The sequence below is a fragment of the Panthera pardus genome, unplaced genomic scaffold, assembly GCF_024362965.1.
Source record: "Panthera pardus isolate Hobbes unplaced genomic scaffold, ASM2436296v1 HiC_scaffold_3, whole genome shotgun sequence".
NCBI lineage: Eukaryota > Metazoa > Chordata > Mammalia > Carnivora > Felidae > Panthera > Panthera pardus.
Window position 1 is genome coordinate 3,011,811 of NW_026526876.1, and position 26,971 is coordinate 3,038,781.

The 26,971-nt window shown below is 45.6% G+C and overlaps 1 protein-coding gene and 1 non-coding gene across 8 annotated transcripts in view; one reads left to right on the forward strand and one right to left on the reverse strand.

Moving 5' to 3' along the window:
- The window catches only part of SPECC1 (sperm antigen with calponin homology and coiled-coil domains 1), a 283,596-nt gene that overhangs the window by 248,786 nt on the left and 7,839 nt on the right, over positions 1–26,971 (forward strand). For 6 of the 7 annotated variants that reach the window (XM_053893308.1, XM_053893304.1, XM_053893305.1 and 3 more), the window contains 2 exons: positions 15,680–15,796; positions 22,250–22,309. In XM_053893308.1, the coding sequence (XP_053749283.1) occupies positions 15,680–15,796; positions 22,250–22,309 (177 nt within the window). Of the gene's footprint in view, positions 1–614; positions 1,754–15,679; positions 15,797–22,249; positions 22,310–26,971 lie in introns of those variants that run through there. The other variant, XM_053893306.1, reaches the window with a different exon arrangement.
- On the reverse strand, positions 4,205–4,311 carry LOC128774335 (U6 spliceosomal RNA). Its single transcript, XR_008418918.1, has one exon. It is a non-coding gene; the product is annotated as a U6 spliceosomal RNA (small nuclear RNA).

Genomic DNA, 26,971 nt, shown 5'->3' on the forward strand with positions numbered 1-26,971 from the left:
AGTTTGAGCCCCGCGTCGGGCTCTCTGCTGTCAGTGCAGAGACAGTGGATCCTCTGTCTGCCTCTCTCTGCCTCTCCGGCATGCTTGCTCTCCCTCTCTCTCTCTCTCCTTTCTCTCTCTCTCTCTCTCTCTCAAAAATAAACATTTTTTTTAAAAAAAAACTTTATTCAGTTTTAACCAATTTAGCCACATGTGACTAGTGGCTATTGTATTGGACAGTGCAAGATAGGATATTCACAGAAGGACACAAAAGGAGCTGGTAAGAAATCGTTTAGTCTTACAGCGTTCACTCTCTACCTTTATAAAAACCTTCCACAGAAAGGTTTAGCTGGAAGAGCAGGTCCCACGGCTGATGATCATTTCACAACCACTGTTAGGATCTAACCAGTTCGCTGGAAAGAGGAGGAAACTAGAAGCCAGAAAGTCATTTGTCTAAAGTCACAGTCACATAGCTGCTTTTGTGACAGAGAGAGAGAGCCAGGCCTAGGAGCCGGTCAGCATTTGGATTTGTTCTTTTGAGTCATGCACGTTTTGGTTTGCCAGGGCTCATTCAGTCTGAGTATCAGCTCAAAAAAACAGAAAACAAAACAGACCTGTGTCTCCTGTGTTCTCAGAACTCCGTGGGAGTCCTGTGTATGACCTGTTCACTCTCGGCAGCCCAGACCACATCAGGCCTCCTCCGCAGCCCAGACTCACCGCTTGCCTCGCCCTGCCTGCTCCACTGACTGTGGTGAACCATTCGGGACCAGGGACCACGCCTCATTATGTTTGTCTGTCTCTCAGCGCTTACACATAGCGGGGCTCGACGGACATTTGCTGGCTGTACTTACACACTTAAGAGCACCTTAAGAGTTGACCCATGAATGCGGGTGGTTCATAAGAAGGTCTTCTACCATTTCCTTGGCGAAATAAGCTAGATAAGCTCTCAGGTGGGAGAAGGATGGGCTTTCGAGTGCTAACAGAATACTGAGCCTGAAAAGTGGGTCATTGGGCCATTCTAGGATGAACGGAACCAGCAGCGCCACAATTACCACCTTTTTCAGAAAGAGTAAGCTAAAAGGACACGTGACGTTAATTAAGATGAGGTAATTGACTCAACCGAAAGGCAAGAGAGGAAAGGAGGGGAAGAAAACTCTAGAAAGGTGTTTCTCCCAAGATCTGGAACATGGTCTGGGCCTGGGGAATAGAACATGGCAGAGAATCGTTTGGGAACCAAGCTGAGGGGTCGAGAGAAGATCTGCTCACAGAAGTTGTGCAAGAACCCAAGTTCCCACGCTGAGCCAGTGTATTTCATCTTCCTTTGACCGCGTTGGCCGTGGGACACCAGCCCTGCTGGTTGAGCCGCCGGGTAGACCAGGAATGGAGTGTTGGCATGGGCACGGACCCAACGAGATGGCTGGCAGGACACTTGCAGTGAAACTCAACCAAGTGTCACCAGGCCCAGGGCAGAGAACCTCAAGAAGGAAACGTCACGGGGTGTTTGCTTAAATGAAGAAGGAGGAAGCAAAGCAGGAAGTAAGAAAGCTGTAGCTCCAGCCACTCTTCTGATCTCAACATCCTTTTGATTCTGCCTCCAGAGAGAGGTTGTGTGGTATCTACCTACGCATTGTTCTCTGAGGACTCGGCAGAGGATGTTTCTGCTGACGTTGTCCCTTGTAACTTACTCATTTGATCCTCACCCCGTAAAGCAAAGTGCAGTCCTTCCTAGACTTGCGGTTTTGATCTACTCTTTTCCAAGTCTCAAACCCTCAATTCCTTCCACAGGAATTAAGAGGGGGAAGAATCATTTAAAAAAGTAAACTGTTCCTCTAAATGTAATTCAGTTCCAAGTAAAATCCCACAGCATTTCTTTATTCTTGAATGTAAAATAACTAAAAACTCACCCAGAAGAATAAACGAGTAAGAACAGCCAAGAAAGTTTTGAAAGAGTAATGATGAAGGCATGGTTGATTACAAGTGGTCCCTGCTTCATAACCCATTTTCAGCCATCATAGGTATTCCGGAACAGATAACACAAACAGTGGAAACAGACCTGAATGTGGAACAGACCCATGTTTAAGAGTATAAAAGAGGGGCGCCTGGGTGGCCCAGTCGGTTAAGCATCCGACTTCAGCCCGGGTCATGATCTCACGATCCGTGAGTTCAAGCCCCGCGTCGGGCTCTGTGCTGACAGCTCAGAGCCTGGAGCCTGCTTCGGATTCTGTGTCTCCCTCTCTCTCTGCCCTCCCTAGCTCTTGCTCTCTCTCTCTCTGTCTGTCAAAAATAAATAAACTTTAAAAAAAAAAGTATAAAAGATATTTAGTTGACTACCTGGAGTGGGGTCACATTTTTTAAATCTTAAAGGCAAGCAAAAGCTTTCACCCTTGATTTGGGAGATGATTAGCCATCTAAAAGAGAGTAAGTGATTAAAGCAATAATATGAACAGGATCAGAAGAGCAAAGGAGTTCCAAGGAACCCCCAAAGTTACTTGCTTGAGGAACGGAAGGTTGGCTTCCATTCTGCCCTTTGCAACAGTTGTAAAAGAAGGAACGAACGTCAGATGTCCTGAGTTATCTACAGCTATGTAACTGTCCCCCAAATTTGGTGGATTAAAATACAACAGTGTTCGTGTTGTTCCTGTGTCTGCAGTTTAGGCCTGACCCCTCCCTGCTGCAGCATGTCTAGGGCCTCTGCCCTTAGCCTGGGCTTCTACCCACTACAGGAGCCTCAGGACTCCTGGAGAGAGTGTTCTGAGAGTCCTCAGAAAAACTTCAAGGCTTCTTGTGTCCTAGCCTTGCAGATCCCACCTTGCACTTCCTCTGCATTCAAGCAAATTATTAAGATTCAAGAGGAGAAGAATCAGACCTCACCTCTCAGTTGGAAGATTTCAGGGAATCGGTAGCTGCTTTTCATCTATCACATAAAGAAAGAGAAACTTAAGGTCTCTACACTGCCTTTCTAGCAAGTTCTTTTTTTTTTTAATGTTTATTTACTTATTATTTATTTTAAATGTTTTGTTTATTTTTGAGACAGAGAGAGACAGAGCATGAACGGGGGAGGGGCAGAGAGAGAGGGAGACACAGAATCGGAAGCAGGCTCCAGGCTCTGAGCCATCAGCTCAGAGCCCGACGCGGGGCTCAAACTCGTGGACTGCGAGATCATGACCTGAGCCGAAGTCGGACACTTAACCGACTGAGCCACCCAGGCGCCCCAGTTTATTTATTTTTGAGAGAGAGAGAGCACGAGCAGGCGAGGGGCAGAAAGAGAGAGAGGGAGACACAGCATCTGAAGCAGGCTCCAGGCTCCGAGCTGTCCTCTCAGAGCCCGACGCAGGGCTTGGACTCACAAGCTATGTGATTATGACCTGAGCAGAAGTCAGATGCTTAACTGACTGAGTCATCCAGGCACCCCTCTAGCAAGTTCTTAATTGCATCTTCCTTCCTTCATCTACACAGCCAACATTTTAGGGGAAAAACAATTTCTTCTGGATCCGTTCAGCATAGAAACATACAGTTATTAGCAGCCTTATTATTCACTTACTACCTTGGAATTGGCATTGGCCTATTTTGTCTATAAGTGATGTCATTAATATTTTTAATAACGTATTATTTTTCTTAACTGCAAAAGTAATACACGGTCACTGTAGAAAAATTGGAAAACACAAAAAGAAGATGAGGAATTAAGCTAGATGTCATCCCACTTAATTTGGCCTATTGAAATCTTTTTTGGATTTTGACTCTCTCCATTTGTTACTCCCTGTCCTCCCAGATTACCTCAGTGCCAGTGACCATGGAGGAAAGCGTAGGACCAGTCCTGTAGATTGACATTTGACACTGATAACTAGTGAGAAACATCGAGTATCTAGAACAAATCGCATATAGCAGACCCATCAAAACCCAGAACATCGGGGCTTCTGGGTGGCTCAGTTGGTTAAGCATTCAGCTTCCACTCAGGGCACGATCTCAACATTCGTGAGTTCAAGCCCTACGTCGGGCCCTGCGCGGACAGTTCAGAGCCTGGAGCCTGCTTCAGATTTTGTCTCCCTCCCTCTCTGTCCCTCCCCCACTTGTTCTCTCCCCCTCTCTCTGTGCCTCTTTCTCTCTCATTCAATAATCAACATTTAAAAAAAAAACCCTCAGAACATCGACATTTTCCCATGAGCTTCACAGGAATGCCTGCAGATTAGAAAACTGAGTTATAGATTGGTTTGGGGGGAGGGTGTTTGTAAATACAGAACACTTCATGAATCTATATGTCATCCTGGGGCAGAGGCCACACTAACATTCTCTGTCTTGTTCCAGTTTTAGTATCTGGGCCGCTGAAGCGAGCACTGTAGATGGTTTTCATAACAATGTTTCAAAAGCAAAAAAAGTTTGCTTAGCTTAATTGATAGACAACTGGGATATTTCCAGTTCCCCATTCTGAACAATAATGCTGGAGTAAACATTTTTTGTAGGTGTGTCTTTGGGCAGATGGCATGACTGTTTTCTCTAGAATAGATACCTACGTGTGCAATTACTTGGTCAAATCATTTATTGATTTATTTATTTTTGGAGAGAGAGAGAATGAGTGAATGTGAGCAGGGGAGGGCAGAGAAAGAGGAAGAGAGAGAATCTCAAGCAGGCTTCATGCTCAGCACGGAGCCCAACATGGGGCTTGATCCCACAACCCCGGGATTATGACCTGAGCCAAAACCGAGAGTCGGACGCTTAACTGAGTCACCCAGGCGCCCCATATTTTTATTAAAAAAAATGTTTCCAGTTGCCCCCGCCAAAAGCCTGTGCCAATCTGTATTCCCGTCAGCCAGTGGGGGAACACCCATTTCCCCACATCTTCATTAACTCTGTGAATTAAAAATCTTTTTAACTTTTGCCAATTTGATGAGTGAACACAGTTCACTATTTTTACTTTCTGGTGAGGCAACACCTTTTCAGATGTTTCTGACTATATTTCCTCTTCAGTGCATTACCGATACATTCCTCTGCTAAGTTTTCCTTGACTTGTTTTCTCTTATTGATTATAAGAATATATTCCAGGGGCATCTGGGTGGCTCAGTCAGTTAAGCATCCAACTTCTGCTCAGGTCATGATCTTGCAGTTCGTGACTTTAAGCCCCGCGCCGGGCTCTGTGCTGACAGCTCGGAGCCTGGAACCTGCTTCAGATTCTGTGTCTCCCTCTCTCTCGGCCCCTCCCCTGCTCATGCTGTCTATCTCTCTCAAAGAATAAACAAACATTAAAAAAAAAAATAAAAAGAATATATTCCAGATATCAGTGGTTTGCTATATATGTATTTATATTGCTTATAATTTTTGTTATGCAGAAACTTAATTTTATATAATCAGTTTTCTCAGTCCCTTCTTTTATACTCTTTGCATTTTGTGCCTTACATGGCTTTCTTTCCCCCAAGGGTATAAATCTATTTATGTAGATTCTAATAATGTTTAATTTTAGCTTTGAAATTTAGCCATCTGGAGCTTATCGCCAGACAACTAATATCCGAGAGAAGGGAAACTCACAAGGTGACCTCCATGATCACCAGCCCTCTGCTTGGGAATAGTTTCCATGTCACAGTATGGGGAGCCAGGGTGGGATCCACGCTGAGGGGGACAGCCACTAATGGCAGCTGAAACAGCAATGTTCTAGGGGATGAGGCATCAGAAAGGAAAAAGCTGTGCAGAGGAGGGTCCCAAGTGCTCTCTGTGTGAGTCACCATGTGTCCGTGACTGTGGGCTGTGCTGTCCGTGTGTGGGGCCTCCTGCTGAGGTTTACCAGATAGCCTGAGATCAGAACAGGGATACTAGAACTGGACGGGTGTAGACATCCACCCAGCGCAAGGAATGAACCCCAAAACCCATGGTGAGAAATGAACTTTTGTTCTGTATGATCCATAAATTGTTACACCCCTCCCCCCCACGCAAAAAAAACTTGGTCTGATTCTACAGCTGTGACAATAAAGACATATCAAAAAAGAGTCTCAGAGAAGTCCCAGGAATGAGGATGTTTAGGTTACTGTGTGCCCAAGACATCTAGTTCCTGTGGCAGTGGACAGACTGCATTTTCTTTTTTAATGTTTAACAGAATTATAGTTGACATACAATATTATATTAGTTTCGGACATACAACATAGTGATTCAACATGTATATACGTTACTAAATTTTCACCACGATAAGTGTGTTACCATCTGTCACCGTACAGCATTATTACAATATTATTGACTGTATTCCCAATGCTGTACTTTTCATCCCTGTAACTTTGTTATTTTTTTTTATTAAAAAAATTTTTTTTAGCCTTTATTTATTTTTGAGACAGAGAGAGACAGAGCATGAGCGGGGGAGGGTCAGAGAGAGAGAGACACAGAATCCGAAACAGGCTCCAGGCTCGGAGCTGTCAGCACAGAGCCCGACGCGGGGCTGGAACTCACGGACCACGAGATCATGACCTGAGCCGAAGTCGGACGCTTAACCGACTGAGCCACCCAGGCGCCCCTAACTTTGTTATTTTATAACTGGAAGTTTGTACCTATTAATCCTCTTTACCTATTTTGCCCATCTCCCCACCCCTTCCACAGGGGCAACCACCAGTTTATTCTCTATGTTTATGAGTATGTTTCTGGGTTTTTATTTGTTCCTACATTTTGTTTTTTTTTATATCCCACATGTAAGTGAAATCATATGATGTGTGTCCTACTCTGTCTTATTTCATTTAGCATCATGCCCTGCAGGTTCTTGTTGTCACAAACAGCAAGATTTCATTCTTTCTTATGGCTGAATGATATTCCAGTGTGCGCGCGCGCGCGCGTGTGTGTGTGTGTGTGTGTGTGTGTGTGTGTGTGTGACATCATCTTCATCCATTCACCGATCAGTGGGCACGTGGGTTGCTTCTATATCTTGGCTCTTGTAAATAATGCAATAAATATAGCAGCACATACATACTTTGAAATTGGGGTTTTTATTCTCTTTGGGTATATACCCAGAAGTAGAATTACTGGATCATGTGGTATTTCCATTCTTAATTTTTTGAGGAACCTCCACACTTTATTTTTTTAGTGGCTGTACCAATTTACATTCCCACCAGCAGCGCAAAGGAGATCCTCTCTCTCTGCACCCTCGCCAACATCTGCTGTTGCCTGAGTTGTTAACGTTTGCCATTCTGACAGGTGTGAGGTGGTATCTCCTTGTGATTTTGATTTGCATCTCCCTGATGATGAGTGATGTTGACCATCTTTTCATGTATCTGTGGACCATCTGCATGGTGTCACGTCTTCTTTAGAAAAACACCCATTCAGGTCTTCTGCCCGTTTTTTAATTGGATTGCTTGGTGTTTGGTTGGTTGGTTGGTTGGTTGGTTGGTTTTGGTGTTGAATTATAGGAGTTCTTTATATACTTTGCATATTAACCTCTTATCAGATATGTCATTTGCGAATATCTTCTCCCAGTCAGTAGGCTGCCTTTTCATTTTGTTAATGAATTCCTTCACTTCTTAGTGAAGTGCAAAACTGTAGTGCAAAAACTTTTTAGTTTGATGCAGTCCCGTTGTTTATTTTTGCTTTTGTTGCCCCTCCCTGAGGAGATAGATGCAAAAAAAAAAAAAAAAAAAATATTGCCAAGTCTGATGTTGAAGAGTTTATTGCCTATTTTCTTTTAGGAGTTCAATGGTTTCAAGTCTTGAGTTTATTGAGTTTATTGTTGTATATGGTGTAAGAAAGTGGTCCAGTTTCATTCTTTTGCATGTAGCTGTGCAGTTTTCCCAGCACCATGTATTAAACAGACTGTCTTTTCCCGGTTGTATATTCTCGCCTTCTTTGTTGTAGACTGACCATATAAGCATGGGATTATTTGCGGGCTCCTTAGTCTGTTCCATTGATTTCCATGTCTGTTTATGTGCCTGTACCCTACTGTTTTGATCACTACAGGTTTATAGTATATCTTGAAGTCCGGGATTGTGATAATCCCCATTTTTGTTCTTCCTTCTCAAGATAACTTTGGCTATCCAGAGTCTTTTGTGGTTCCATACAAATTTTCAGATTATTCTAGTTATGTGAAAAATGCCATTGGGTTTTTTTTTTAATGTTTATTTATTTTTGAGAGAGAGAGAGACAGAACATGAGTGGGGAAGGGGCAGAATCCAAAGCAGGCTTCAGGCTCTGAGCTGTCAGCACAGAGCCCGAAGCGGGGCTCGAACCCGCCGCGAGATCATGACCTAAGCTGAAGTCAGACGCTCAACCGACTGAGCCACTCAGGTGCCCCGGGTTTTTTTTTTTTTTAAATGTTTATTTATTGAGAAAGAGACTGAAAAGAGGGGAGGGGCAGAGAGAGAGGGGAGAGAGACAATCCCAAGCAAGCTCCACACTGTCAGCTCAGAGCCTGACTCAGGGGGACCGAGAGATCATGACCTGAGCTGAAATCAAGAGTCGGACGCTTAACCAGCTGAGCCACCCAGGTGCCCCAAGATTTTTTTTTAAGAATGTGAGAGGGTTGTAGCTTCACCCACGGGGGGTATGCTGAGGGGGTCGACTCTTGGCCAGGTAGAGCAGCAGGTGTCTCGAGGGGCTCTGTCCGGGGCTCGTATGGGATGTGGGTTGTGGTCAGGCTGGAAAAGAATCTGTTTTGTAGTTGGGGTCTAATTTCTGAGAATGGAGGGTGCCGTGACCTAGAAAAACAGAGTTAGGGCCAAGTGCAGACTCCTGTGAATTTGTCTGTAAAAGTGTGGCTTGGGGCGGGGCACAGCGGGTTTTGAACAGATAACGTTTCACTTTCATAATTTTCTTACTTCTAGTTAGTCATAGCCTTATTTTCTGCTTAAAGAGGTCCATGTAACATTTCATGTAAGGCTGATTTAGCGGTGATGAGCTCCTTAGCTTTTGTCTGGGAAACTCCATCTCTCCCTCGCTTCTGAACGATAACTTTGCAAGTAGGGAATCCTTGGTCATAGGTTTTTTTCCTTTCGGCACTTTGAATATGTCCTGCCTCTCCCTTCCAGCCTGATTCAAATTACTGAACGGCATTTTTCCCATATGTAACTGCTTTTTTTCTTGCTGCCTTAAGATTCTCTTTTTCTTTAAGTTTAGCTGTTTTCATCATTACGTGTCTTGGTGTGAACTTCCTTGGATTCACCGTTTTGGGGGCTCTCTGTGATTCCAGGACCTGGATGTCCATATCCTTCCCAAGGTTAGGGAAGCTAACCTTGGAAGGTTCGAAGTTTTGTCTTCGAATAAGTCGTCTGACCCTTTCTCTTTCTTCTTCTAGGACCCCTGTAATGCAGATATTAGTATGCTTAATGTTGTTCCAGAGATTTCTTCACTTATCCCCTTTTGTTTTATTCTTTTTTTTTTTTTTTAATGCTCAGTTTGGACAATTGGCACTATCCTGTGTCCAGATCATTAGCCCTCCTGTCTCAGCTGCTGGGGACGTGCTGGTGGACCGGGCTGCCCCCAGCACAGCTGGCCAAGAGGCCCCACCAGGACAGTTACAGGCCTGCTAGTGGGCGGGCTGCCCCTCTGCCCCAGGGCATGAGTCAGGAGGGGCATGGGTCCCAGCTGGGACTGCCCACCAGGTGTTGGCAGGGCGGGAGCCACTTTGGAGGGGTACCTGCCAGAGTGAGTGGGTTGGGTGTGTGGGTCTGCAGGGCAACACAGGGCTGGGCAAGCAGTGCTAGCAAAGTAGATGGGGAGTATCAGAGCTGGCTATCCCCACCCTAGGGCCAACTAGGCTGAAGGAAGGCAAGAAAAATGGCGCCTGCCAGCACACCTCCATTACCAGAGAAAGTTCCTACACATCTGTGCTCCTCTGGCAGACATTTTTAAAATCAGTAAACCCCCTTCCACTATAAGCCAGGTGCTTTTCAAAAACGGCTGCCTCTGTGCTGGGTCTGCAATCCAGCGGTAACAGCGCACTGACCCCTTAAGAGCAGAGTCTCCATTTCCTGTAGCCCTCAGGCTCTCCCAGATTTAAGTCCCACTGATTTTCAAAGCCGGGATCTTATGGGAGTTCATCTTATGGGGGAATACCCAACGTGGGGCTTGATCCCCTCACTCCTCAGAGAGGACCGACCTCCATGCCTGTGACAGCCCTTCCACTGTGGGTCACTGCGTGGGGTGGGGGGGTTGGTTCCCGACCATGTCTCTGCCCCTCCTACCCTTCTCGATGTGGCTTTTTCTTTCATCTTTGGCTGCGGAAGAGCTGTTCTGTTGGTTTTGAGGCCGTTTCCAGAGGGAGTCGCTATGTGTGTAGTTGCAGCCTTGATGTGTCCACGTGAGGAGGTGCGCACTCGGGATTCTTCTACTCTGCCGGCTTCCTGCATCCCAGCAGGCTGCATTTCCTAATCGGGCCTCTGCCTTCTTCCTGGGAGCTTTGCAGGGTTTTTTGTCTTTTTAAATTTTTTAAACTTTTCTATTCAGTGCACACGGAGTCACCCCATTCATAGAAATCTCGCGGAGGAATCTCCAAAGCCCCAGAAGAGATGCCGGAGCAGTGGGAATGAGGTCCTGTCGTGGCCCCTGTGGGGTCGAGCGTGGGACCCGTTTCATTGTGTGCTCCCAGCTTCCCCCTCCAGTGGTGGATGTTTTCACCAAACGTTGGGGTTGCCAGGCAACAAAAGGCAAATGACAGAACCTTCTAGAAGCAAATGATATAGATTGTTGGATTTTGTCCCGCTGTGTAATTTAAGAGTGCCGCCTCCGCATAGAACTTTGTCTATGGTCTCAGCCTTCAGAATATTCTTGGATAGTCCCATGTAAATACTCTCCAGTGTATTAACTTTTCTCAAATGACTTTTGCTGTGCCGAGGACAAAATTGTGTATCTTACAAAATTTTTTTCTGAGCGTTCATAGAAACTTACTTTGGAGATGCTTGGATTGTTACTTTTTATATCTGCATCTGTCTATCTATATCTCTTCCTATCTCTCTATCTGAGATTTCCTTTCCCCAGAATTCTCTTCTACTCAGAAATATCTCCAAGGTATTTATATCCCAGAGAAAGTTAATTTGCAATGTGTAATTAACCATTTCCCCTGGGGAAATAATCAGTACGTGTCTTTGGGTTTTTGCTCTGCTTTTTCCCCCCCCTCAGTAAATCTTATAGTAGATAAAATCCAGAAAGTTCACTTCTTTTTAACAGCCACAAGTCAGTCCCTTAAGATGATCAGAGTCGGTCTTTCTCCTTCCCTCCCTTTCTTACTGAGATAGAACGTACAAGAGTACAGCGCAATGAAATTTCGTGAAATGAAGATACCCGTATAATCAGCATTCAGGTCCTGAAACATAGCCTTGCCAGCACCCCCAGAATCCTCTGTATGTTCTCTTCCCGTTACTAACTTCCGGTTATCATAGTCAATTTTATTCAGGAATAAACAACAAGGAAAATAATGGATGGTATACCTTGGTATTTTCAGAATGCCTTGTTGATCATTTTCTGCTTTTCCTCTTAGTTATTCTTTTGATGAACCCCTAGGAATTCAGCTGAATGATAATTGGGAAGGTTATCCCAGTTGGGAAATTATTCCCAATTGGGAAATATACCCCCTGGGGTATATGTATTATTATCCTGAGTTTTTGTCCTAAGTCAGAGGTTCGTCTGTGGGCATGGAGCACCAGCTCAGCGAGAATCACCTCCCGCCACCCCCTCCCCCCCGGCCCAAGGCCGAGCCAATCCTGATCATCTCTAGCCAAAACTAAGGCTTTTCACCGCCCCCCTCACCCTGTTTAGGGGTAGGACCTAGACTTAGTCCTTGCTTGGCTCCTGGGGTTCTTGGGATTGGCCAGCCAGCCATGCCCAAGAAGCTGTTGTCTTCCTGCCTGTCACCCAGTGCCTTGGTCCTGTCCACACGAGCACCTTCCTGCCATGACTGCCTCGTCCTCCGTCTCTGGTTCCTGTGTCAGTTCTGTGTCTCAGCCCATTTCGCTGGGACCCACACACCCTGCCTAGCTCCCCTCCATGTGAAGACCGTGAACACTGTCAAAGCGTGCCACACCCCATCCGCCAGCTCCTCATTCACTGAAATGTGTCGCATAGCTCCCCAAAATACACCTCAGTGAGCAAAGATAGCAGCAACAGCAACTCTTGAGATTTGTATGGTGCTTTACATCATCTTATATGAGGCATCATAAACACACACGTGTTCTTAATTGTTCCGCCAGCCGAGTTGACTTGGGAATTTGGGATTCTCTCGTTCAAATAGAATTATGATTCCAGATGACACGCAGGGCACTGGAATTGAGGTCGTTCCCCTTTACCCTAAGAAGGGTCAAGGTTCTAACGGATCGTCATGTTCTTGGAATGAGTATAATGCTACCGATCGTACCTGGTTGTCTTCCGTCCCTGCCAGTGTCAGAACAACTCCAGAGTCTCAAACGTGGTGGGGGTGGGTTACATGAAAGAGAAGCATTTCCTGACCTTGACGTTGGATTTGATAACCTGACTAGATGTTGGAATTTCCATAATTCCGTTTCTTTTTAAAGATAGGGCACTACTCCTATTTCTTGTATAGTGTTCTTGCTGCTGAAATGCCAGGGTCTGCTTTACAGTGTATCTCCCATTTCCAGAGAGGCCTGCCAGCTGCCATCCGGCCGGAAACATCCGGGTTCTCTGAGCTCCCCTGAGGTTGGGGAACCATTTAGATGGATCTTTTTTCAACCCCGGCTTTGACCTCACCAGGTTTTAGTCTCAGCCTGTTGCTCATTTATACTTCTAGATCAAAAACTGTTTTTAAATGGCACCCAGTTAACTAAACTACCGGGCACTGTGTCGGCTTTGTGAGACAGGACGGCATCGTCGCTCCTTCCGCTCTATTCGGCCTCTCACGACGCTTCTGAAGGCCATGCAGATGCAGGGAAATGACGTTTTGTATCACGAAAAAGAAAATGGCACAAGAGATAAGTGTACAAAATGTTCTCACGTTTTAGGAAGTGAAAGACTTATCAAATCTTAAAAGCTTTAGGTGTCGAGTAAACTTGTGAAGAAGGGAAGGCAGTGCAGCAAGGCACGACCCACAGCTGGAGTCCGTCCCTGGCTCTGGCCCCGGAGATACTTCTTCCTGCTTCGGCTTCCTCATCTGTGCAGTGGGGCACATTGCTACTTGCCCCGTACGGCCGTTCTGAGAATTAAATGAGCAGACGCCCAGGAACAGACACCTCGTGGACAGTCGAGGTGACTGCCCTTCCCACTCCCATTTGGGGAGCTTTGTATGTACGGGGGCTCCTGTTTAAGGGACTCCCATCTTGATCACGGAACGGTTGGCCTTTTTCTGACTGAAACACCACTTCTTACGACCTCAGTTTCTTTTCCTAGAAAATGAAGTTGTATGGCAACGTTGCCTTTCGGAGAGAGCACTACCGTGAGAGATGGGTTTGCAGACGGGGCCTCAGACAACCTCTCTCTGCGAGGCAAAAAAAGGAAGGGGACTCCGTGTTGAGAAGAGCTGGGACACCTGGTTTCCCAGGCTGGCCCGGCCCAGCTCCTCGCTCCCTCTTCCCAGGGCCCCATGTGCACGACTTCTGGTTCGAGCTCCTGAGACTGGGAGTAAGCCGGCCAGGTCGTGACCCCCGCCTGTGTCTGTCCTCTTCTTTGGAGAAAACATACAATTACAACGCTTCCCATTTCTGAAGCAGCATCCAGGCCCCATCAAGTAGCTCCAGAGTCTCCAGAGAGGCTTTCTGAAGCCAAAAATCCAAACGATCAGCTGTTGCACATTCAGCCTGGAAACTGGGACGGGGCATTCTCAGACTTCTCTGTAACACCGATGCTCAGCAGCTCTTAACATTTGGTTGTGCGTGGGTCATGAAAACCAGGGTGAAGAGGCGATATTATCGTCGTGTGTTGCTCTCAGTCAGCTGTCCTTCCCCCGGGTGAATGTCACTGCAAAGCAGACTGGAGAATCCGACATCCCTGAAAGCCCGTGCTTTGCGGGGAGGCTCTCAGGTCCGCCTGGGTCATCCCTAGATGCCAGAGGAGGTTTGATAGGGCCATGGGGCGGGGAGGGGCGGGGGGCGTGTGCGACTTGGCCTGCTGAAGCATCCGTCATCCAGGTAAATCCTGTGTGTGATGTGTGACACCATCTCCTCGGGCCTCAGTGTCTTGGCTGTAAAATGAGGCATTTGACCTACATCGTCGCCAAAGGCTGAGCTCGCTCAAACTGGCACTGGGAAACTCTAGATAAAATGTTCAAACGAGATGATAAAAGCCATTTGCTTCCAACCCCGTCCCCCCCCCCCCAGGAAACCACATGGTAAACTCTTCCACCATATTTTATTACACATGTCCGCCCACGTGTGTTCTTGGAAGCTTCTTTTACGCACACTTCAGGAAGCATTCCATAAAGTCTCCCTCCCCTACTCCAATTTATCTTCCTGCCACGTTCCTCTTCACCCCTTCCTCTCCTATTAAAGTGCCGTTGTTTCTGGTGGAGACGCCCTGAATAACCTCCCAGGGCAGTCAGAGTGGAGCCTCTGCCCATTTGCATTTGGTCCGGGCGGAGGGAGGGACCGGCTGTTCCCGTCCACGCCTTCAGAGAGAGCCGCCTCTTGGCCATCCGTTCACCTTTGCCCACTTTGCTGACCGTGCTGGCTTCCCGCATCCCGGGATGGGGGGTTCCGGGGGAGAAAGAGGACTTCCGTGTCTCCCCCAGGCTCCAGCAGCTGTGGGGAGATGGCAGAAGGAGCCCCACCCTTGCTCAAGTCCTCTTTCTTATTGCACTTGAAGTGCTCAGAACTCACACCTCAAACTCAGCAAAGCCCGTGGAAGCATACACGTCTGCACTCCTTGCAGGAATCCCTGTCCCAGGCCTTTTCAGCACATTTAAACAGCCACTAGGTAAAACAAGGCGTTAAGGAAATTAGCGGGCTTGAGAACCTGGCATTTCATTTCGTTTGGGATGAGCTTTGGGAATCCAGGGAAGAAAAACCCTGTTAGTACGGAGCATGGTCACAGAGAAAGAGGCAGGTGGGTGACAGGTGTGAGGCTCCAAGAGGTAGACGTGGCCCGGGGCTATCGGGCCCAGGGGACCTGCCCGGGAGCCAAGCCATATAAAGTCAGATTCTGGTTTTCTAATCACTGTTTACCAAGTAGCTACTAGGGCTCCAGCCTATTCCAGAGGGGAAGGTGTTTCCTCAGGTAGCCTCATAATCCTTGGGGATTTGATGTTCTAACAAGGATGCTGTTGAGCATGAAGGGTTTTCTCCCCCCGACAAGCCCTTCACGTTGTGGGGAGAAGAGGGTATTAGCAGGAATAAGCCACGGACCAGCCATGTAGGTTTTTAAGATCTCGTTTTGTCTCGCTCTACCTGTTGTTAATTGGGGTCATACATGATGATGATGATGATGATGATGGTGATGGTGATGGTGATGATTCCCCCTTGACCAAATAAATCTGGGAAGTGCTGGGGCATACACAGCTAATCGGGTGGGCTAATTTGAGAATAAGATGTCTCTGAGCTTTTAATGTGCCACGGGGCAGGCAGAAATTAATTCCCCAGGGTTTTGAGCTCTAAAGGCTTTTTTTTTTTTCCATGCCATTCTGTTGAATGGATTTGGGTGGCACCAGGCCATTGCCGGTCCCCAAATTAATTAAGACTTTCCGGAGTCTTGGGTGGTTTCTTATCTGGCCTTCCTGCAAACCCGGAGGCAGATACCCATCTTCCCAAAGTATCATCCGTATTCTCTGACTTTGCACAGTTTGGAGACTAATGCTGCTTTTCCCCTACAGAACATCGATATCACCAATTTCAGCAGCAGCTGGAGTGATGGCTTGGCCTTCTGTGCTCTCCTCCATACCTACCTGCCTGCCCACATCCCGTATCAGGAGCTGAACAGTCAGGAGAAAGTAAGTCACCTGCCCAGTCAGCCCTGCTAAGCCTCTAGAACATGCCAGGGGAAGAGTCCTGTCATACTGGTACATCCCGATGAGACCCCAAGGGGAAATTAGGATATTGACACTAGGCTTAGCTAACTACTGAGTGTATGACGAGGCTATAGGATCCCACCCTCAGTAAATACTTCTCAGTTCCCCTCACTAGCTAGAAAAATGCCGTGAGGACCAGTTTACTGTGGCTGCTGAGAAGTCCCTGTCGCCCATTTTTTAAGAGAGGGCCCTGATGAAATTTCGAGACCCTGGCCAGCATTTTCAAAGTCTTTTCCAAGGAACCAGAAAGCACCACCAAAAGGATGTCCCTCCTCAAATAAGCTTGGGAAACTGTATATTATGTCACATTCTCAGAGATTCACAGCTCTCATTAGCACAGCGAAGACTTCAAGAAGTCCTTCATTAAAGACACCTGTGTGACTCTATTAAGCCCTGCGTATATGAGATCCACAGAATTGTCTTCAACATAATTACCTATAACAAGAGTTGGCAGACTTTCCTGTTAAGGGCCAAGTGGTAGACTTGGAGGGTCCACGGGTCTCTGTCACAGCTACTCATCTACCACTGTAGTGCCTGAGCGGCTGTAGACGAAATGCATGGGCGTATGCTGTGTTCCAATAAAACTTTATTTACAAAAACAGGCTGCGGGCCAGATTTGGTCCATGGGCGGTAGCTTGCCAAATCCTAACCTAGAACGTCCCACAAAACCATATTCCACAGAGCGTGCTTTGGCAGATGCTGTTCTGGGCCCTGCACTCATTGTCTCACCAAGTATTTCTTGCCAAGCGTCACGCACGGTAGCAAAGACAACAGTGAACAGTGTGGACCTGTTCTTTGCCCTCTGAAGTAGAGAGACAGTTCACAAGTGAGTAAACCTACAGCACGTAATGCTATAAAGAAACCTCAGAAGAGCTACAGGGGAAGCCCCGTGCTGTGGGAGTGAACAGCTCAGCCAGGACTCAGCTTCCCTGGCTCCAGCCTCTAGCTGTGGCTGGGGCAGTAGCATCGTAAATAGAAAGATATAGAAATAGGTCTTAGATATAGAATCAGCTGGACTCAGTAACCGATTGGTTGTGGGGGAGGACAAGAGGAAAGAAAGATGGCCCCATGTGTCTAGCCTGACAGACCATTTTTGAGATGGGGATCAAATAGAAATGCTGGAAAGTTCTGTTTTGATTATCCCACACTTGGACTTAAATAAACCCCAAAGAATGGTCATGACACTGATGGTGATAATAATTGACTAGACCATGATTTTTTTTTTTAGAGTGTTAGAGTTCCCCAGAGAAACAGAACTAATAGTGTGTGTGTGTGTGTGTGTGTGTGTACAAGAAAGTTGAATGCTACAGTTGGAATCTAAAGGCAGTTTCCTAGCGGAAATCCTTCTTTGTCGAAGGGAGAGAAGTCTTTTTCTAGTAAGACCTTCAACTGATTGGGTGAGGCCCACCTACACTCTGGTGGGTAATTTGCTTTACCCAAAATCTGCCGATTTAAATGTTAACCTCATTTTTCAAATACTGTCACAGAAACATCTAGAATAATGGTTGGCCAAATATCTGGTACCACGACCTAGCCAAGTTGATACATAAAATTAACCATCACAGTGTGTGTACAAATTTCAAGACATAAAATGTGTGCGTGGTGCTTTGTTTATAGTCTGTGAAGCAGGCCGGACAGGACTATTAAACATTTGGAAAGCAAAAAAAGTGTTCTGTTTTTAATCATGTTAAGTCAGAAATGTTCACGAAGTATGCAGTTTGCAACGTCAGGCAGGCATTTGGATACCAAATGTGGAGTTTAGAGGGGAGATCAGAGCTGGGAAGAGTCAGGAGTCTTCCATGAGTAATAATTTTTTTTTTTTAACATTTTACTTATTTTTGAGACAGAGACAGAGCATGAACAGGGGAGGGTCAGAGAGAGGGAGACACAGAATCTGAAACAGGCTCCAGGCTCTGAGCGGTCAGCCCAGAGCCCGACGCGGGGCTCGAACTCACGGACCGTGAGATCGTGACCTGAGCCGAAGTCGGCCGCTTAACCGACTGAGCCACCCAGGCGCCCCAAGAGTCTTCCATGAGTAGATAAGTGCTGCCTGATTGAACAGAAGTGATGGAAATGTTCTATATTTGTCCCGTCCGGTACAGTAGCCACCAGCCATATGGGCTGTTAATGGAATGGGGCTTTAAATGACTGGAAAACAGAATTTTGAATTTGAATTAGAATTTAAACAGCGTCATGTCAAGCGTGACTGCTGCATCAAACAGGGCAGGTATAGATGGTGTTTTAAAGCCATGAGAGTAGCGATCATTTCAGTCCTAGGTCGTGAGGGAGGTTCTGAGGAGAAACACACTCCTGTATATCTCTGCTCCTGCCAGTGTTTCACTTCTGACACTTCTGTAAACAGATGGGGGGTTTTCCCACACCAAGCAATCTGGCAGCACCAGCCGGATGTCCTAAAGTGTATCTCCGTTCTGACACTGTCCACCTGGAGGGAGCATCGGGTCCCACGGGTTAAGGGCTCAGTCTCACCTCAGACCCCAGTCACAACTCGACTGTCGCCTGTGCTTCTGATTGACCAACTGTAACTCAGAGGTTCCTGTGACCCCTTTCTGAGGTTTAGTTAATTTAATTTGCTAGACTGGCTCACAGAACTTACTAGGCTACCAGATTATTACAAAGGATATTGAAGGACACTAATGATCAGTCAGATGAGGAGACCCATAGGGTGGGGTCCAGAAGGGTCCCAAGCACAGGAGCTTCTGTCCCCTTGGACTTTGGGGTGCACCACCCTCCCAGCACATAGATAGAGTCACCAATCCAAGGTGCTTTCTGAACCCCGCCCTTTTAAGTTCTATGGAAGCTTCATGACACAGCCACAATGGATTAAATCATGGACCATCTGTGATTGAACTCAGTGTCCAGTCTGTCTCCTATCCCTGAGGTTGGGGTCAGGGGAATGTGGGACTGACAGTTCCAACCGTTTGATCACATGGCTGGTTGCTAGGGCATCCTTGGGTGATCTGGGGGTTGGGGGAACATCACCTCTTTGACATAAACTCAGGTGTGGTTGAAAGGAGTTTGTTATGAATAACAAAAGACATCTATTTCAACATGACTGTCCTGAAGCCATTTCTGGAACTGAGGACAAAAACCAAAAATTGTAACAAAAGATGCCCCTGTGGCTCTTCTGTAGGAAATTATAAGGGTATTAAGAGCTCTTCCAGGAACCGGGGACAAAGACCAAATATATGTTACTTACTATAAATCCCAGTATCACAGAGGCGTAGAGAAAAGGCTAAGGAACAACCTTGAGGACTCCAGTGCCTGTTGTCTAGGTTGAGAGTGACCCAAAAAAGGAACCAGGATAGAGCAGCCAGAGAGGAGGACATAGGGCAGGGCAATGCGGGGTCCACGCCGCCTGTGATCGTGCCCCTCACATCCAGCCGTGACCTCGATGTCCGTTTTCTTCCCTCCCTCTTCACTTTCCGTTCTCTGCCTTTTCCATGTCATATTACGAAGATAATGGAGTAAAGAGCGAGCATAACACAATTCAGAATATTCAGAGGCCCTCCCTAAAACCACAGTTGATAGAAGGCTGAGCACTTAGGAATACACCACCTAAAACAGGAGTCTTCCTGTATATGCGCGATGTTCCTCTGCTGTCACGCAAAACATATCTAGGCTCTTTGTCCTAAATCGCTACCCAGCTGTTGGAGAAAAATGAACCTAAAAGTGTGTGCCTTCACACCTCGAACCATGAGCATATGTTCCCTATGGAACCGTATCGTCTCGCTGTGGGTGCCCCTGACTCCCACGTAGCACCCAGCTGGCTGTCCAGTGACCTGCGGCAGATTTGCAGACAGCCAGAAGCCACAGTCTGTGCACTTCCTATTGTCCTTGCGGTAGAGGGGCTGGTATTTTCTCCATGTAGGGCTGAATTTCTCCCCCCTTAATCTAGGATAATGCAGTCAGGGAGCACCCACGTCAGATCGCGGGAGACTTGGGAAGTTCAGAAGTCGTGAGCTGTTGCCCCAATTCAGACGGAAGTGATGCAACCGTGGAAGTCTGACATCAGTGCTAAATAGGGAATTTCTGATAAAACTAACAAGGATGTCTTCCAAGCCATTGAGGAGACATGAGTTACACATTTTTTTCGATGTGTCAGCCTATGAAACTTCCACGGAGGCTACGCAGATTCGGATGATAGAATTGACAGAATGGAGTGTTTTCATGCCAGTGTCTGAAACAAAATGTTAACATGAGAGGGAAAATTCTGGACCTGGGGTGCTTTCTGCTGTCAGTTTCAGGTGAGATGCCCTGCCAACGGGGCCAACGGCAGAGGTCTCTAACCAGGGGCTTTTCGTCCCGGGTCTGGAAGGTCTCTGGCCTGTGTGGGCAGAGCTAGGCCGAGTGAGGCCCTCCCTGGCTTCCGCCCCAGACACACTCTGCTGCCCCCCATCAGTGGCCATCTCGCAGTGGCGTAGCAGTGATGTGATGAAAGAGAATTAGATAACAGTGCTTGGTCGTAATAGTCTATGCAGGTAAGGGTGTGAGAAAGGGGACGCTTACACACTGTTGCTGGAATTGAAAATTGGTGTATCATTTTTATTTTCTCATGCCATGTCGTGTCTTGTCGTGTCATGTCATTTCATACGCTTCACGCCCAGCGCGGGGCTTGAACTCGTGACCCTGAGATGAAGAGTTGCATGATCTACCAACTAAGCCAGCCGGGCCCCCCCTGGTGTCGTGTTTTAGAAAACGATTTGGCATTACATATCAAAAGCCATGGCTTCTGGAATAAGGGTAGCGGACAGGGCTCACAAACCCCCTTGCTCCTCAAAACTAACCAAGAAGACTTTAAAATAAGGATTAAAGGCCTCATTAGCACAGAATAGGAAATGGCTGCCCCAAGTTTGGGCTCAATTAAAGGAAGCCAGGAGCCAGCTTTCAGCTCCCCTCTCAGCAGAACAGAGTAGTGTTATGGAAACCAGCATTAGGTTTCTAGTCCCTGCCCATTAATCTCCCTTAATGTGGAGGAAGAGGTCTGGCGGCTTGGGCAAGCTGACCGCAGATCAACAGCTTTCCCAGGCCCTGACCACACACTGGTACAGGACATGTGTAGCCTTGTCTGAGTGTTTTTCTGTGACCTGGTACCTAGAGCAGAGAGTTTGCTTCAGCGTCAGGGCAGGAAGCAGATGTGCACCCAAGGACAGAGGGCAGAGGCCATGAGGAAATGGAAAAACAGATAAAAATATGTATAAAATCCAAATGTGGGGCGCCTGGGTGGCTCAGTCAGTTAAGCGTCTGCTTCTTGATTTCGGCTCAGGTCATGATTTCATGGTTCGTGAGATCGAGCCCCATGTTAGGCCCTGAGCTGACAGCGAGGAACCTGCTTGGGAGTCTCTCTCCTGCCCCTCTCCCACTCATGCTCACTAGCGTGCTCTCTCTCTCTCTCTCTCTCTCAATATAAATAGATAAACTTAAAAAAGAAAAAAAAAGATTCTCTCTCTCCCTCTTGTACACGCATGCACTCTCAAAAAAAAAGTCACCAAAAAAGAAAACAAATATAAAATTTTTTATTTAAAAATTTTGTTTTCAATTTACTTATTTTTGAAAGAGACAGAGCATGAGCAGGGGAGGGGCAGAGAGAGAAGGAGACACAGAATGTGAAGCAGGCTCCAGGCTCTGAGCTGTCAGCACAGAGCCCAACATGGGGCTCAGACCCACAAACCGTGAAATCATGACCTGAGCTGAAGTCGGATGCTTAACAGACTGAGCCACCTAGGTGCCCCAATATAAAAGTTTTTTTAATCTAAAGGCATAAAGTCACAAAATTCTACTGGGGAACATAAAACATGAATAGTCACAGAAACATTACACTCTTGATCATATTTAACGCATCAATTTAATTAAATTGTAACATAATCCTAATGATTCTCAAATGAATTATGGAGGGGAGGAGGCATGCTAAAGTGATTCTTAAGTCCATCCAGGCGAGGAAACAGCCGGGAGCAGCCAGAAAGCATCTCAAAAAGAAGCTACAAATTGTGGAACAGTACCTTCAGAATTCTAGGGGAAAATGACATAGCACATTAATTAAACAACAGTTGATACACAACAGAATATGTATGTCATGAATCGTGACAAAGTAAAAAATCACACAGATTTACCTTTGATAGTCAGAAATAATCAATAATGTTATTTTTAGTACCAATTACAACCTGTCAGTCTTTTTTTTTTCTTAGATTGAAACTATCGTTTGAATATTTGACCTAAAATTTCGAGTGTTTTGTAATAGTAGATAATCTGTATGGGAGCGTCGTTTAGTGTTCTTTCCTAACAAAAGCTATTTATTTTTATTTTTTAAAAGCTATCTATTTTTGGTTGATAATACCAGTTTCTGTCTTTTTAACCTAGAAAAGAAATCTCTTGTTGGCATTTGAAGCAGCTGAAAGTGTGGGCATCAAACCCAGCCTGGTAAGTATCCTATTTTGTATCCTTGTGATATTTTATTCTACCTGTAGGAGAAAGAACTTTATGCCATCTACTACACAATTTCTTACAGAATATTAAAATCCATTTGCTGAAGATTTGTTACTCACGATCCCTAACATGTAAATATCCAGTTGGTCTGACCACATATGATTTAGAGGGTTTTCAAAGATTTCGTTGTGGCTAAATTTCATTTCTGGAAGCACAGTGGACTGAATTATCATTAAAGCCCTCTTGAAATCCGGTAAAATTTGATAAAATGTAATTTAAAAAAATATCAAGACGTAGTTGAGGTCTAAAAAAAGAATGGGAAATCACCAGATGTCATAAATTCAAAGAGAAGTGAAAACCAGAACCATGAGGCATGAGCTGAGACTGTGACAACCCTCAGAAGTAGGCCTGGGGGCGTCGGTGGAGGGGTCACAGGAAACGGGTACCTAATGGATATGGGTTTCATTTAAATGCCAACACAGGAACAAGAAACAAGGCTCCGAGCTCCCATAAACGGGACATTAGTACTGAGACCCTTGCACAAAACCAAGGCTCACAAAGTAACATTCTTCTCAGTGAAGGGGAAAATAAAAAACCCTGCCTGGCAGTCTAGGCAGGAAGCTTGGTCTCCACCTGATTTGTTTTTTTTGTTTTGTTTTTGGTAGCCAGAAAAAGGAAAATCTATAAGAAAAGAAAACTGGGCCAAATGAGGTTTGGAGTCCAAATTTATAATATCTGTGCTACAAGATAGTTTATGCTGCCTGAGGCAGGAAGCTCCTGGCTTAGTAGTACAATGGCCACTGAGAATACATTCACAATCCAAAATTACAAAACACTCAAGAAAGTGAACTAGCTGAGCTAGTCAGTAGACAGAGCAAACAAGAGGATCATCTACCAGAGCTTGGGATAATAAAACAATAAGAAAGCGACTACAGAAGGCTATGTTTGCGAATATTAAAGAGATAAAAGAGGGGGGGTGCCTGGGTGGCTCAGTCTGCCAGTTAAGTATCCAGCTCTTAGTTTCAGCTCAAGTCATGATCTCACAGTTTGCAAGTTCGAGCCCTGCATCAAGCTCCCAGCTGACAGTGCAGAGGCTACTTGGGACTCTCTTGGTGTCTCTCTCTCTCTCTCTCTCTCTCTCTCTCTCTCTCTGCCTCTCCCCAACTTACACATGCTGTCTCTCTCATTCTCAAAATAAATAAACTTAAAAATAAAGAGATAAAAAGAGAACAAAAATCACAAGGGGGCGTCTGGGTGGCTCAGTCAGTTAAGCGTCCAACTCATCCTTTCGGCTCAGGTCATGATCTAATGGTTCTTGAGATTGAGCCCCGCATAGGGCTTTGTGCTGAGAATGCAGAGTCTGCTTAGGATTCTCTCTCTCCCTGTCTCTCTGCTCCTCCCCCTCTTGTTCTCTCTCTCAAATAAATTTTTTTAAAACTCATAAGGAAGAAGCATAGTACTATAAAAAAAGATTTGGGGAAAGATTCAAGTGAAACTTGTAGAAGTAAAAATTAGGAATTAAAAAAAAAAGATGGGGCGCCTGGGTGGCTCAGTTGGTTAAGCGGCCGACTTCGGCTCAGGTCACGATCTCACAGTTCGTGAGTTCGAGCCCCGCGTCGGGCTCTGTGCTGACAGCTCAGAGCCTGGAGCCTGTTTCAGATTCTGTGTCTCCCTCTCTCTGACCCTCCCCCGTTCATGCTCTGTCTCTCTCTGTCTCAAAAACAAATAAACGTGAAAAAAAGAAAAAAGAAAAAACCCAGTCGGGTTGAAAAACGGATTAGATACAGCAGAAGAGAGAACTACTGGACTGGAAGATAGAACTAAGGAGGTTATCCAGAACATAAAACAGACATTTAAAAAATGGAAAATATAATAGAGAGGTTTTATTAGTTAGTATGTATTCAGAATCAAGAAATGGAAAACCAACTAACAGTTGCTTAAACCATAAAGATGTTAATTTTATTTTCTAATGAGAAGTCCAAAAGCAGTTTCAGGATTGGTTCACTACTCAGTGTTATAATCAAGGACCCCAGAGTGTGTTTTGTCTACACTCTACCATCTTGAATCTATTACCTCATTGTCCCCATGTCCTCTGTGGCTGAACATGGCTGTCAAGCTCCAGACATCACTCCTATCTGCAGGGCAAGAAGGGGAGTGGGATGGACTAGAGCAAGTGCCTCCTGTCTTCCCCCCTTTGATTAGGAAATCAAAAGGCTTCCCAGAGTCCCTCCAGCTCGCTGGCAGGACTCTGTTCCATGGCCACCCCGGCTGCAAGGGAATTTGAGAAAGTAAACAGTGAATGTTCTCCATCCCCATCAGCTGGAAATCTACAAGGGAGAGGGGGGTTGGTAACGGCCATTAGATTAACCAACGGATAGTGTCTGTCACTGACCTTAAGAGAATGGAAGATAAAATCAGATAATTTCCAAGTCCCATGGCCAGTGGGAATTCCAGAAGAGGAAAGAAAGAGTGGGAGAGAAAATATTTGAAGCAATGGTGCCTGAAATTTTTCCAGAATGATGAAAGACCACAGATTCTTGGTCTCTAACAAGATGAATCTCTCTAACAAGATGAATCTCTAACAAGATGAATAATACAAAAGACCCATCTAGACACATCATAACGGAAGGAGCTGCGTAAAAAGTAAAACGAGGACGGGTAATCTATAAATAATTTCTACTAGCCAATAATAAAGAAGACACCTTAGGAGAGGTGCATGGGAACTCGCGCACGGCTAATAAACACTTAAAGAGGTGTTCAGTCTCATCAGTGATGGGGAAAACCCAAGTGGAAATAACAGAGACAGTTCTGCAGCCAGCAGAGTATGAAGGGAGTCTGAGAAATGGAAAAGCGAAAACACAGCAATCATAGAAATTTCAGTACTATGAACAAAGTTACGCCAATGCGTTTAAATCAGAACGGACAGTTTTCTAAACAAATATAAATATATTTCTTCAAATACTAAATGTAACTATTTCTCCAAAACTCACTCAAAAAGAAGTAGAACTTCAACCATGAAAGAAATTGAATTCATTGTTTAAAAAATGTAGTCGCGGGGCGCCTGGGTGGCTCAGTCGGTTGAGCGTCCGACTTCGGCTCAGGTCACGATCTCGCGGTCCGTGAGTTCGAGCCCCTCATCGGGCTCTGGGCTGATGGCTCAGAGCCTGGAGCCTGCTTCCGATTCTGTGTCTCCCTTTCTCTCTGCCCCTCCCCCGTTCATGCTCTGTCTCTCTCCGTCCCAAAAATAAACAAACGTTAAAAAAAAAATTTAAAAAAATAAAAAATATAGTCGCGCACACACAAAAATGCCAGTGAGCCCAAATTATACAAAACTTTCTACAAGAAACAGATGTCCCTATCCTATAAATTAAAGGCTAGAGAATTTAGAAAGGAGGGGACATACATGTCGGGCCAAGATGGAGGAACGGGAATCTGATTTATCTTCCCTTCTGAAACACTGAACAGCTAACAAGTAACAACAGATAATTAATGCGGGGAATCAAAGAAAAAATGCGAACTTGTTAGAAGATGATATCATACACAGAATGTTTTTCTCTGTAGTGTTGCAGCTAATAGTTGCTTCTTTTTTAATTTCACCTTTTTTCCCTGTTTTTTTATCTGACATACTACAGAAGTCAGTGAAAGCTAGGAAGTGAATGAGATCATCTTGTCAAACTAACAGTCAGAGCCAATGGCTGCATTTTTACTGATGTCCGTGAGGAGATACAAGCATAATAATTAATCTCAGAAGCATTTGGAGATGCTTGCGAGCCATTTAACTAGTTCGTGCCATCAACAAAACAGAAACTTCCTACATTATTAAACTTGCTCTTCGGTGTCTTGATGTGGATTGAAAAATAATCCTTAATTACACATGACACTTCTAAAATACATGCAGTCAGAATTGGCAGCAGTAAAAACCCCCAGGTCTTTGATAAAGGTCTCTTGTAAGATTAGTCAGTAAAAAGAAAGAAAGGGAGGAAGGGAGAAAGAAAGAAAGGAAGGAAGGAAGGAAGGAAGGAAGGAAGGAAGGAAGGAAGAAAGAAAGAAAGAAAGAAAGAGAAAGAAAGAAGGAAAGAAAGAAAGAAAGAGAAAGGAAGAAAGAAAAAATGCATTCTTTCTCAGCGACTTTCTCAGCCTAGGATAGAAATTTAGGCCACCACATGACAAGGGCGAGCCACTCCCCGTGGAACGAATAGATAAGAGAGGATGTGTGACATCACATTGCCATTACCGGAACAACAGCCAGAAGGTGTGTCCTCTGAGGACTGATGTGTTTGTATGCTGGTGAGGGGAGCACTCTCACGCTGAGTCATACAGTCTGTGACAGTGTTGCTTACCGAGTAAGCCACCCGGACAGTCACTACCCACGGAGGTTAGGAGGGGGTCATTACAACTCAGGCTTTGATGACGGTGTCTGAATGATTCTGTAGGCGTCAGCGAGCCTGCGCCGTAGTATAAACTTTATAAAGGATACTCAAAGAGTTCATCTGAGTTTAATAGCATGAAAAATTGCTTTTTCGCGTTTCCCACGCGCCAGGCATTTTCCATATGTTGACTCACTGAACCCTCTCAGAAGTCCTGTGACGACAGATGCTCCTTACAGGAAGGACAGTGAGGCAGGTGCTGTTCCGTAAAAGCTCACACAGTAGTGAA